The 14,635-nt window shown below is 35.2% G+C and overlaps 1 protein-coding gene across 4 annotated transcripts in view; it reads right to left on the reverse strand.

Annotated features, from left to right (window-relative positions):
* The window catches only part of MAN2A1 (mannosidase alpha class 2A member 1), a 159,711-nt gene that overhangs the window by 44,818 nt on the left and 100,258 nt on the right, over positions 1-14,635 (reverse strand). For all 4 annotated transcript variants that reach the window (XM_059693936.1, XM_059693935.1, XM_059693933.1 and 1 more), the window contains 3 exons: positions 4,442-4,607; positions 2,962-3,177; positions 1,884-2,006 (listed from right to left, as the gene is read on the reverse strand). In XM_059693936.1, the coding sequence (XP_059549919.1) occupies positions 1,884-2,006; positions 2,962-3,177; positions 4,442-4,607 (505 nt within the window). The remainder of the gene's footprint in view (positions 1-1,883; positions 2,007-2,961; positions 3,178-4,441; positions 4,608-14,635) is intronic.

The raw sequence follows: 14,635 nt of genomic DNA on the forward strand, positions 1-14,635 counted from the left end.
AGATTTTCAGAACTATGTAATTTTCTTCCAAATTTACCTCTTTGGCTAGAGAAACGTTCTGAAATTAATATGATGCTTTAGCTAATGAACACATAGCTTGAAAGTAATGGAGGGGGCTGAAACCTGGGACAATGATTTCTGGGCCCCCGCTTTTTTTTCTGATATATCCAACTGCCTCTTTCCCTGATGTGCTTTAATTTTATCTTCTAACCATATGATAGTTCTCTTTATCTTTCTATCTAACATTAGAGTTATTTAAAAACAAAATAATTTTAAATAAATTAGTTGCTATGATCCATGTATAATATTTCATAGCACAAATATATGAATATACAGTGACTACACTTTGAATAATTATTAATTCAGTGGGTTAAATCTGTAAAGAAAGAAGCATCAACTGAGCTATCAAAAAATGTATGTGTATATATATTTATATATTTATATTTAAAGTACAAGACAATCAAAGCAAAATGCCTATTCAATGACAAAAGCTGATGAGAAAACATGGGCCCACTGCACATCCTGAAATGTCTACTGTAAGCTGTACTTTACCTGTAATTCCTCACTAATTTAAAAAACTAAAAACAAACAAAAAACTAGAATCCTTAGCATGACCCACACAATCCTTTAAAATCTATATTTGATTTCAGTTAGCAGACTTTTCTAAATTATAGAACAAAAGTAACTTTTTCAGGAGATGGGTTCCTAGGCAACAAAATATGAAGAATATTTAACTTATTTTGAAGTGTAGAAAGCAAGTGTAAGTATAAAAGCAAAGGAAGGAAATCTAAAAAAAAGAATATGGAACTGACTACACAAAAATTAAAAAGTACCTTAATAGAAAAATAAAATAAAAATTAACCATTTAAATAACACATTGAGAAAATTATGCAATATATATGAAAAAGGATTAATTTGATCATATATGAAGATCTGTAAGTTATACCAATAGAAAAATGACCAAAGAATTTAAGTAAAAACTCACAAAAGAAATATGAAAGGTAAATAAATGTATAAAAAAGTTTAACCTCACTAATAATCATAAAAATGTAACATTAAAATATTTTTCAGCTATTAATATAGGTAAAGCTTTTAAAATGGCTAATTCTGAGTGCATGAAATGGTATAGAATTCAAAAGCTATTCTCAAAAAACACTGATGGGAGTGAGCATGCACTCTTTCCAGAGAGAAAAGTAGTATGTATCTAAGGCCTTACAAGGTCTCATCCACTAACACAAAATGACTCTTCTGGAAAGTTATTCTCAGAAAATAATCAGCATTGCATAAAAATAATGTTACAGGGAAAGATTATCACAATGTTACAATAATGAAGTATTGGTGGAAAATGTACATATACAGCAATAGGATTTTTTTTTTTTAACATATGCACAGACACTTTTTCTTTTTTTGGGGGTGAGAACAATGAAGCTCTACTTTCAGCAAATTTCAATTATACAATATAGCTATCACCATGGTTTAAATCAGACTTTCAGACCTATTCATCTTACACTAAAACTTTAAAACACAACAGTGTACATTAAAATTGTGTTTTCGAAACCTATACCATCAGATTGTGAGCACTGTTACAATGAAAAATATGTAATGCAGTAAGACAAAACCTGAAGATGGTGGAAAAGGGGTATGTATAAAAGACAATTATACATCAAAATATTGGCATTGGTTTTCATGGGCTTTTATGAAATAGTTGATAAATTATATTGTTTTCTGCATTTTAAAAATGTGTCAAAATTTGCATATACTACCTTTTCAGTGAAGGGTGGGAAAAAGGGTATTATTTTTTTTTAAAGTACTAAAAGTTATGAAGAAATATGACCCAGTGGCCAAGCTATTTTTCTACAATAACTCAGCTCACCAGCACTTACTTTGGCTTCCCCATCCGGCAAGAAGAGGTAGGCACCACTTTTGTCCTTTTTACTTGTGGTTCCATACCATGAAAATTGTACTTTTACCTTATGAGGTTCACCATCTTCTTTATTTATCATTTCCTAAGGAGAAAAAATTTAAAGGCAACTCAGTATTAAGATACTAATGATGTTGCATCTGGTTCCACATATATGTCAATTTAGTAAGTTACCTCAGGATAGATTTAAAAATGCTAATAGTCTCTAATATTCACAATTCTTGGATGAACACTCAAAATGTTATACTTAACCTTAGAATTAAAAACCTTCACAATCAGAACAAAAAGTCAAAACACCCTTTTGTAAAGAAAGAGATACACAAATTAAAATACTGAGACCAGTACTTCTCCAATCTTCTGTAGTGGAGGAGAAGGCTTATTTTTTATTTCCAATATGCATGAACCAATATTTTTGTAAAGTACAATAAAAGTGAATTACTAGAAAATTAAATTTAAAGTAATATACCAAACACATACTCAAATCTTTTATAGATTCAGTAGGCATAAATTGACTCTGTCAAATTGTTTTCAGATTTTTCTAGACATTTCTAAAGAGTCACTGCTTCTACACTTTTGTGGACCAGTTATAAATAGTTCACAAAGGAGCACCAGCCACAAACCATACTTGTGAGGAGCGAGTGGTCACGAAGACCACAAGAAGAAGGTTCACAAAGCTCATTCACCTTTTCTCTCAGAGTATTTGCAAAGTTCTTTCCCCTTTGCATAAGTAATCTCTACACATTATAATAAAACTAGAGGCCTGGTGCATGAATTGTGCACGGGTGGGGTCCCTTGGCCTGGCCAGAGATTGGGGCCGATTAGGGCCCGTCTTGCCCAGTACTGATCAGGCCGATGGGGGCTGGCCGCAGGAGGTTGGCTGTGGGAGCGCACTGACCACCAGGGGGCAGCTCCTGTGTTGAGCATCTGCCCCCGGTGGTCAGTGAATGTCATAGCGATCAGTCGACCGGTCATAACGGTCGCTTAGTCTTTTATATATACAGATAAGCCTTTCATGCATTTTAGAACTATTCAAAACGTACCTCCATAAGCCCAGATTGACCAAACTGAAGCTTAATAAAAGAGTTCTCCAGAGTTATTTCTTCAGCATTTTTCATATTCTTCACATTGAAAATGCCTTTATTTTCTATGTTACCATTATACAGGACATACTCAGCTACATGTGGATATGAATTCGATGATTCCAAAAGTGTATACACTTGCAGTCCCAATGGTGGCATCTGTGCTAGAAAAGAGATCTTTAAAAGATAGAAGAGGGAATTTATTAAAGAAAAATCTGCTCTATTGAAAGAAAACACATTTATACTTGTGGTGAAAAGAACAAGCTAATTCTATAAATATGTTTTGATAACTCAAGGGTAGAGTATCAACATCTCAGCTTATCCAAGTAACCTAATAACTTTAAATTAGTAGGACTATCAGACATTGTTTTCACTGAATAAATGAAATCATGTGACCATTCTCAACTGTCTTACAGTGCTCATCAATGTTCAGAGGGGGAAATTCCCCATAACAATAAGGGTTTACTACAAATAATGATTTTTTCCTAATTACTAGGATCTTTTTACAATACTATATTTCAGTAAATTAAATAGAAAAATGGGCAATGTAATAATATAAATATTAAGCACATTAGTTCAGTCAACACCAGCCACCCAATGCCTGGGATCTAGCAGATACTGAACAAGGTTTAGAGGATGCACATACTGTAAGACAAGACCTTCTAGGAACTACTGTTCTATTTTCTAGATGGGGTGTTTCCTGTAATATCTTACCAAAATTTGTATCATACTTTTCATTTCTACTTAAAGGATTCTGAGTTTATTAGAGCAGCTAGCAATGGCTTTTGACCAACGGAAGTAAATCTCTTTTAGAATTCCTCACTTATGGCTGTGTCTTCAGAAGTAACAGTTAAAACTGCACTCCAGACTCTAAAATTTGAACCTTACTAATGATGTTGGGGTTTAGTTTCATGTTGCTTATTTTAAGAAATCCCCTTCCCTGTCTGTTACTTGGTCCAGATTTTCCCTAATTATATCTTGGAGAAGAATCATTTTAGAAAATAACTCTTTCATGATATATGTCTCTCCTTTGCAATAAAAAAATTAAAAGTACCCAAAGTTATATAGAAAGGTGGAATTTATCTCAATCTTGATATGCATAATTATCATTAAATTGAGTTAGACAACAAAAAAAATCCACATTCTGTAATGATTACTTCAGGAAAAAGTTACAATATACATGCTTACAAAGATATACAATATACATGCTAATATGAACTAACAGTAACATAGAATATACATACTAATAAATGTTCTAATATTTTGGGAAACACAGAATCTATTTTCCTTGTGTCATTTAACTGGCCAGTTAAACCCCCTGGTAAGTACAATTTTAACCACTTCACACACAATGACTGGACAGTTCTAGGAGTCACGTACACATATATAAACTAGCCATACCTTTTTAATGATGCCTCTAAGTTCTGTGGCAGAAACATACCTCATAGGCTGTTTGTGAAATAGTAGTGGCTGTATTCCAAACCGCACTCATCTGAATTTTCACAGGCTTCCCTGAAGCAGAGGACACTTTTACTGTGGGGGAACTCACACAGACTGAGACCAGTGAGGTTCGTTCTTGCTCTGAAGGATTATAGACCACAAGATACCTGCAAAAACAGCTGCTTCACTATTGTGGACTCAAAATACTTGCAATTCTTTAATGCTATTTGTAAACTCTCAGCTCATAGATAGTCATAGAGTCAACATGTGGAGAAATTACATAAAACATTTTGGTGAAACTTTTGGAGAACATGCAATTTCATCACAACAAATACTGCACAATACAAAGGGTAATGAAACAATGGTTCACTTTCTCAGAATAAAATGTTATACAAATAGAAGCCATTAATAGGATTGTAATAAAGTTATTTTCATGTCCCAGAAAAATTACTGATATACATATGATCTGTCTCAAAGAATTAGTTCTATACATCTAATATCTTGATCCCTGCCTAATCTAGCTGAATTAACGAAATATATAAATTATTTGTAATTTAACCATAATTAATTTCAACTAAAATTCTAACATTCATTTAGACCACTAAAACAGCAAAAAATGTATGACTATACGTGTGGAATCACATAATTCACACATATATTTTAAATACACGGGGCCCTTATATCCAAGAGACTTAGTTCTGAAAAAGATATTTGAAATCAATCTACTTAAAATAGGGGATAAAATTTTATAATAAGTAGTGGCAAAATATTTGATTGGGACTTAGCTATAGAAAGGAAAATAAAAACTATTAAATAATTTTAGGCAATATTTGCCACTAGTGTTATTTTTAGAATGAAAAAAAAATGAACTGAGTGGGGTTTTGGTCAGAATTTTTCCAATAGTTTTTATACTAGTACATTATGACATCCTTTCTATAACATTTGTTTTTACAGGATGGTCCTAAACATAGCTATATTTATTTTTTAAAAAGTCAAGGACTTCATCATTTTTCCTAAGTCCTCTCTCCATTCTTCGATATTCCAGTGATTCTCAGTTGAAGAACCTAACATCCTTAGTTTTCTCAGTAGCATGACTTAGCCAGATATTCAGTTTTATGGCTTTTCCTCTGAGTAGAAATGTTTTAGACCATCATATCACAGACTTCATGAATTCTGAAGCCTTTGCAAGATTTATGATTTTAACTTTAACCAAATTTGTATCATATTATCTTTAATTAAATAAGAGGATATTGCAAAGACGATGTTTGACCAATACTATAGCTCACTGATTCATTAGTGATTATTTTCATGATCTGAAATATTGTTTTCCTATATAATCTTTTAATTGCAAGAACATAGAACTAAAATTAGATAGTACTGCTTTTCTCCCTGAGACTTAGCAGCTACAACAAAGGTGGTAGGATCAAGCTAGCATCATTTAGTCAGTGCATCAGAAAGCCTAGCAGGGGTCCTTTATCCTACATATGTGTCCTGTATATTTCAACTGCATTACAGACCATTCATTAAGAAATAAAATTAATACCTATAGTGGTCAAAACTAAAGTGAAGCACAACAGAAAACACAAAGATAAAGGGGATGGAGCATAAAATCTGTAAAGTGTTTGACTTATAAAGTGTTTGTCAAGAGAAGCATTTATGATTGAAATAATATTCTGAAATAATCGAGATTCCTTACACATATGAGAAGAGCAGTAGAAGCCATGCTGTTAAAACATATTTACAAAGGCCATCGGGGCCTCCTAATACTAGATGAATCCTGTTTTATCCACAGAAGCAATTCTCAAAGAGAGCATACCTTGAAGGGTATGCTTAACTGACTTACCTAAGGGATCTATCAACCTTTTTGCACCCTCCCATTGCTTTGTACTAGAGCTAACCTTGTACCTGGCTATTCTTCTATCATGAACACACTGGAGAATCACAATGGCCAAGATTCACTGTTACTAGCAGGATGGTACTCCATTCCTAAGGTGCACTGGGGAAGAAAAAGTAGCTGAGGATCACTCATCCTCAGCAACAAAGATGTTCAAATCAGCATCCTAGCAAGGAATAATTTACTGATTACTATTGAACTCCATGTTCCCTGACTCCAGTCTCCTAATTGTGCAGAAGCCCTGAGGCACACCCTGGTACTAAGCCTAGAATTCCCTGGCAAGTTCTTTGGATGCTCTACTACACAGAATTGGTCATAAAGATTCTGAAAATAAAATGTAATATGTGCTCAAGCAATAAATTAGGTAACAAGCATCCAGAACACTGATTCCTTCCCATGGAAAAAAAAGAAATGACTCACATTTAAAGCAAATAATAACTTTAACCATACATTTGGTTTTGTATAATATTAAATCATTTTTTATAATAAGCTGTGAGCTAGGTTCTGTTTTGTTTCATTTTAGTAGCTAATTAGTATTTGACCATAATGATGTTTCTACTGTACTGAATGATTATGTAATTATCATGCCAGAAATCTATTCAAAAGCTAAATGTGTAGAGTATATAATGAGCATAATGCTGCACTAAGAAAATAATTTTTTAACATAATTAGAGATTCACAGCATGTTTTTCAAGTGAATCACAGCACAAATTTATCTTTTACACACAAACTTCTATCTGTGTATATTTTAAGTATAGAAGAAACATGATTATATATGAATTATACTTCCTTTGGAAATAAGTACACCATCATAAAACAATTAAATTTCACTGTCATTATTATGTTTGGTAACCAAACATTTGTTATACCACTAATATTCCCAAACCTGAGCCCTTTTAAGCCCTTTAGTTGTGAATAAAACCAACGGTTTTAATATCTTATAATATCATGCTCATTTACTGAAAATTAATGTTTTACCCACACTAACAAAACAGTAATATCTATACCCTGAAAATGATAATTTTTTATTGTCGGTATTACAGCTGTCCCCCATATTTTTCCTCCTTTCTCCCCAAACCCTGCACCACCCCAGGCCTTCCCCACACTATTGTCTGTGTCCATGGCTTATGCATATATGATCTTAGGTTACGTTCTCCTCCCATACACTGAGATCTGTTATCTGTTCCATACATTCATGCTTCAAAGTAATGAGAATAATTTCTATTTTACCTTGGAAATAACTGTATAGGAAGCTCAGAACTCTTCCCCCAAGTCCTCCCATATTTGCATTAGCTTCCTACTTCTCATCTGTCACCAAGTCACGTCCAAACTCCTAGTTCTCATTATGACACTAAGCCCCAACCACTTTGGGTTACCAGCAATTATCTCAATTCTCTATATCAAAGAACAACTCTTACCACATGAAGACAAAGCACTCATACGTTACCTGTCCATAGAGTTAGAGGGCAGAAAATGATCTACTTTTGATTAGGAAAAAAGGAATGGAGAAACATAAAAGGCCATCTATATGCTCATGTCAAGCTGGGAATCACTTTATGAAAGAAGTAGAAAGAATTCCACTGTGCACATGGTTCTATCCTTGAAGATTCTATCAAGACGTTTATATTCAGAATTCCCTCATTTGTAGAAATAATTCACATCATGTTAAGAAAGACAACTGTGGCCCTGGCTGGTGTGTTTCAGTTGGTTGAGCATCGTCCCATGTACCAAGGGGTCACAGGTTCAATTCCTGGTCAGGGCACATGTCCCAGTGGGGGCATGCAGGAGGTAGCAGATGGATGTTTCTCTCTCTCTCCCCCTCTCTTTTCCTCTCTCTCTAAAAACCAATAAAATATATTTAAAAGTAAATAAAAAAATTAGGAATAGTAACCTTTGTACAGTATTTTGATATGGATATATATTTGGAGTTATATGTTTACAAAAATTGCAATTTCTAAATTTGAAGTCTTTTTAATACAGCCCACCTACTTTACTAGGTTTAAAACATAATCCTTACCATATTAGCCATTGGGGTGGGGGTAGGGGGAATCAAGATATGAAAACAAAGGGGCCTCTTTGAGATGTATTAGATCTTCAACAATCACACTCAGTTCTGTGACTCTTAGACTCTGAAGTCAGACATATTCAAGCTCAAAACCCCAGTATGGTACTTAGAATTTGAGAGGCTTTGGACAAGTTATTTTATTTCTCCAAGCCTAATATCTTCACAATCAGGAGACAAGATTGTTGTTATGATTAAATGATAAAATGTTTGGAAAAATCACATAGACCAGCCTTGGCACTAAGTAGAATCTCAATAGCAATTAATTTCTCTCCTTTACTTTAAAAAAACCTCCTGGCATCCTCACCAGGGACCATAGTACATGAATCATACTGGATAGTGGAGTGAATGTTTTAATTAACCTACATCATTGAATTGCCTGAATGTTGTGTTTTTTTTTGTGTGTAAGAGATATATAAATCTAAATGAAAGATATTAACAAAACCACACGTGATAACACAGATACCTTGAAACAACAGGAGTTGTGGTGAGAAGGTAGAAGCACAGGTGTACAGAATCTCACACAATGCCTATCAAAATCCCATTAAGCCCTGGCTGAGTGGTTCATTTAATTGGAGCATTGTCCCATGCACCAACGGGAGGCAACCAATTGATGTTTCTCTCTCATCTCTCCCTCTCGAAAAATCAATAAACATATCCTTGGGTGAGGATTAAAAATAATCCCGTTGAAATCCTTTTGTTGGGAGAAAGGTGAGAAAAGGAATGGGTGATTAATGAAGAAAAAAATCGGTATATATAAAAGCCTAAACATCCGGCTGACCAGTGACCAGCCAACTGGCCAGTAGCTATGATGCGCAATGACCACCAGGGGGCAGACGTGCAACGCAGGAGCTGCTGAGAGACAGCAACTTTGCAGAGTGCCCTCTTGCATTCTGGGACCCCTCAGGGGATGTTGGACTCCTGGTTTCGGCCTGATCCCCGCAGGCCAGACTGAGGGGCCCAAATGCTAGAGGGCTCCTCCTCTCCCCCCGCTCACTCTGCAGACGCCCTTTGAGCCCCGGCACCACCCCAAGTGCAGCCAGCCAGGGAGGGACCGCAGGAGGTTGGCTCCAGGGCATGTCCGGCCCGTCTCACCCAATCCCGCCCCACCGGCCACCTTCTAACTAATTTCCTTTCAATGTGCATGAATCCATGCACCGGGCCTCTAGTCCTATAATATATCTATAACAGATGAGGCAAAATAAATGATTAAATGGATACATTAAAACAATATGCCAAAATTGATTCTAAATGAATTTAAACAAAAAGTATACAAAATTAGTAATTTCTGATACAAAAGGTCTTTCTAATTATAATGGGAAAAAATATAACAAAGTAAAAGGATGGCAGATTTGATAATAAAAGCTTAAAACTTTCCCATCTTAAACAATAAGATTAAAGAGTAAAAAAAATAAAAGAAAAGAAAATTAAGGAAATTTGTAAAGTGCTCTTACAAATCAATAGAAATATAAACACTGGAGTAGAAAAAAATGAGCATTTTTCTTTTATCAAATTAAAGTTGAAAGATATACTTTCATTTCCAGGAGAGATGGAGCAGCTGATGACAAACAAGAGCGCTTACTTCTACTGGCCAACTAGCCAGATAAAATATATGTAATCATTTGCTTGAAGGCAATACAATACAGCAGCAATTTTCAACGAGTGTGCTGCAAGAATCGTAAAACATGAAATACTTGACTACTTAGTCAGAAGCACTGACCTTGTTTCCCTTAGATTGACAAATAAAAAAATGACAACAGTTAACACAAAGATACCTGTCTGATGGGGCTAAATCAAAATTATACCTATTTTGTCAGATTGGCAAAAATATATTTTTGGTGTGCTGCTGAATTTTAGTAGTTAGTTTATATGCACCATGAGATGAAAAAGTTGAAAATTGCTATAATAGAGAATTGCTGATAGGAAGAAAAGACTCTAAAGAAGTGAGCTGCCATGGTGGCCATTTCATCCTGGGGCATGCCAGGTCTCAGTATGGGAGAGGCTGAGTTCCATGCAAAGCCAGTGTAAAGACTACATGAAGACCACTGTGAGGACAGAAAGGCCCAAAAGAGCACTTGGTGGGGACTTAGGAGGCTTCAAGTATATGTTTGACTTTCTCATCAGAACATGTGCCACATACTGGGAGCTACACAGAAGGGGAGGTTTTAAATCTAGATAGAAAGCTTGTGAGATCCTTTAATGTCAGAGACAGCTTATGTGATTTCAGGGAGTAGGGCCTTCAGGCTATAAGATGAAAACTTGGTGGGCTAGGTAAACAGGAAGTTGAGTGAATCAGCCTCAATTTAGTCCAATCCTTTCCAAGAAAAGAGGAAAACATAAATGAAGTAAATAAAAAGAGGAAAACATGAATAAAGTAAATCAAAAGATAAAGAATTTTACCACAAAAATTAAATACTAAAATTAAAAATTAACTGTACGAAATTCCAAAAGGATGAATATTAGAAATTAACAATTCAGCAGATATGTTTAACAACATAGATTCAGCAGAAGAGAATTTAAACTATTAACAGGTATACTTCCTCTAGATCAGTGGTTCTCAACCTTCTGGCCCTTTAAATACAGTTCCTCATGTTGTGACCCAACCATAAAATTATTTTCATTGTTACTTCATAACTGTAATGTTGCTACTGTTATGAGTCGTAATGTAAATATCTGATATGCAGGATGGTCTTAGGAGACCCCTGTGAAAGGGTCGTTCTACTGCCAAAGGGGTCGCTACCCACAGGTTGAGAACCACTGCTCTAGATTCTAGGTAAATAATCTGAATATTATCCAACTACTTTTTATATTTCTGGGTGTAAAACACTATCTACAAAGTATTTTTTAAATAAGAAATATATAACAAAAACATGCAACTTTTTAAAAGTAGGATATGTGTGGAGATAACCAGGAAGAAAAGTAGAAAAATACTTTAGGTAGAGTGTTCACAAGAACAAATGCAGATTTTAGAAAAATGATGTTATTTACAGAGCATACAGACTATCCAAAAACACTGGAATCTACATAGTGAAGTACCTCTAAAATGCCAATATATGGAACTAGAAAGGAAAATAAATCTCATGTTATAAGGTAGTTTAAGTCACTGCAAGGAGCTTAGACCTTATTATATAGGTTACGGGGAGTGAGGTTTAATATGATAATATTTTAATTTTTAATACGTATATCTAGTTGTCAGGTGGAGGATGAATTTAAGGAGTCAAGACTCAAAATAGGAAAACCAAGTAGATAGCTACAACCGCCCAGGTAAGTTAAGATATAAATTAGAGAGTGGTAGAAATACAAAAAGAACAAATTTGAGAAAGAGGTAGAGTATCTTATCAGAATTTTTTCATTCCTTGGATAAGACTGGATGGGGTAAACTAGAAAAAAACGTCTTCTGTAAGTCCTGGTTTCCAGTTAGAGTAGGCAAGTGATGGTGGTACCCTTACCAAGATTGAAGGGCAGTGAGAGGAGGTTTCAAGATGAAGGTGATAAATACATACAAGTTGAGGCGCTTGAATTTGAGGTGCTTAAGGAACATCTACATAGATTTATCCTGATGTTTCTCAATCAATTATCCACTTACCCACTGGAAATATAAACTTTAGGTTTCCAGGTATGGTAGGCAGAATAATTATCCACCCAAGATGTCCACATACTAATCCCCAGAACCTATAAATATGTTAACCTTACATGGCAAAAGGGACCTTTTATAAGAGGTGGTAGAAAGGGAATTGCTATACAATACGTCTTCCTCTTGCAATAGTGCTGATATTTTGGAAAATAGTTTCCTATGTCCCAGTTATTGGACAAATTGGTTATTTTTCAGAGTTGAGTTTTCTACCCCCAAAGTTCCTTTCCTGGTGTTTATCCAGATGAATGCATTATAAATGATTTAGGTTTTAACAAATAAGAAAATGTCACTTGGACATGACCCTGGGAACCAGCTATTTTAGCCTCCTCTCTCCTCTGAAATCAAAGTTTCAAAAACATGAGGCTGGTTAGTGATGAGGTGGGACTAGAATGACCCCCTGACTTTCAGTCCAGGGCTCCCTTCACAGTATGTGCCTCTCCAGGCATCTGACAGTAATATCTGCCCAATGCTCAATGATGTGGAAACAAGAGTTAGTATCATCAATGTTATCAGAATTTATAGCTGCAAATGCAACTCAATACTATAAAGTGTTAACCCTAAAAAGTATAACTACATATTTCAGGACTTTCTCCCAGTGGAAAAGCATTTCTAAGGCACAAGTATAACCAAAGTAGAATCAACATGTAATTTCATGACATTTATAAACAAAATAGGATTGAAAACTCATAACTATTCCAGTACATAACAAAAAATAGCAAGTCAATAAAAAGGATAAATATTCTTTTCCAACTACTCAAAATTTTTGATTCTGAAGCAATAAAAGAAATAGATACACAAATTGTACATAATTTGGCTGACCCCAAGAGTCTTGCCACCAATTAAGTTGCTTTCACTCTCAGATAGTTTTGCCTAAAACAAAAATACCATCTGTTTTACCTAAAACATTAAAGTTGTTCTATTTTCTTGTCAATTCAGAAATCACATCTGTAGCCATTTTCTGAAAAGACAGCAAAACACATTATATTTATGGGTGACTGCATAAGGAATGATGTTCAATCAAAATGTAATTTTCATCTACTGAAAGAAAATTTCATTTCTCCAATGATAAAACGCTGTAACTTTGGAGGAATACACAGTACATAAACAGGCTGATTTTCAAAAATAAAAAGACCTTCAAAGTTAATGTAGTAAAATAAGGTTGTTTTGGTTGGTAAAGACAGAACTACCAAATATTCACTTTGTCAACGACTGAAATATATCTTGTGTAAGACTGTTAGGTGAAAAGAAGAGAAAACAACTTTTTATTGGTGCTACATCTTTTCATGCTAGTGAGGCATCATATAAGAGGTAAAAACAGAAAAACAACAAAACACAAAGCCACTTTCTACTTTCAAAACACTTTTAAGACATAATATTGGTCCTGGGAAAGACAATCTACTCTACAATCCAATAAAATGATTGAAGAAGATACAAAACACTAGAGAACACAAACATGATGTTACAAGAGATAAAGAACACATTTCGAACAAAAAAGCACACAAGTTGTCCAATTGCCTAAAATACTATGAGTATATATTAAATACCTACAAAAAAAATCTGAAACCCAGGCATATATCAGTGTAAAAAATAGCCCAATTGCACATAGAATTTTTGCCTAAAAGAATAAAATTATTAAATAATGCTACTTTCCTGATAAGGATGAAATACATAAGTCCAAAGGCTCTATTTAAAATTTTTCTTTTACCACAAAGTTGTGAAGTGTTCTAAAGTCCACAATGGGCTTGAGGCCCTCCCTGACTTTCTTAGGATCAGGAAACCTTAACTAAAATTCTTTTCCTTGTTCCTCTTGTAGTGCATGCTTTATTAATCTACATTTAGAAGGGAAAAAATCTGGTTCAGAAGAATGGAAGAATTTAAAATATGCCATATCACTTCAGTCTATGCTCTGAACTGCTCTGAATTTTTTAGCTTTATGTTAGCAATTTCAGAAGACAGGATGGACACTGAGGAAAAGAAGAGCAAGAGGACTTAGTTTGCAAGAAACTAGAAAAAATAAACAACCAAGGAATCTATCTCATACTAGAGGCCTGGTGCACAAAATTCATGCAGGGGGGAGTGTCCCTCAGCCCAGCCTGCACTCTCTACAATCTGGGACCCCTCAAGGGATGTCTGACTGCCAGTTTAGGCCCGATGCCACAGTGATCAGGCCTAAACTGGCAGTCAGACATCCCTCTCACAATCCAGGACTGCTGGCTCCTAACCGCTCGCCTGCCTAATTGCCCCTAACTGCTTCTGCCTGCCAGCCTGATCACCCCCTAAATCAGGGGTGGGCAAACTTTTTGACTCAAGGGCCACAATGGGTTCTTAAACTGGACCAGAGGGCCGGAACAAAAGCATGGATGGAGTGTTTGTGTGAACTAATATAAATTCAAAGTAAACATCATAAATAAAAGGGTACGGTCTTTTTTTTCAATAGTTTTATTCATTTCAAACGGGCGGGCCGTAGTTTGCCCACAGCTGCCCTAAATGCTCCCCTGCCAGCCTAATAAACATCTAACTGCTCCCCTGCTGGCCTGATCTCACCCCCCAACTGCCCTCCAATGCAGGCCTGATCTCGCCCCCAACTGCCCTCCTCTGCCGGCCA

Source organism: Myotis daubentonii, chromosome 4, assembly GCF_963259705.1.
Source record: "Myotis daubentonii chromosome 4, mMyoDau2.1, whole genome shotgun sequence".
Classification (NCBI taxonomy): Eukaryota; Metazoa; Chordata; class Mammalia; order Chiroptera; family Vespertilionidae; genus Myotis; species Myotis daubentonii.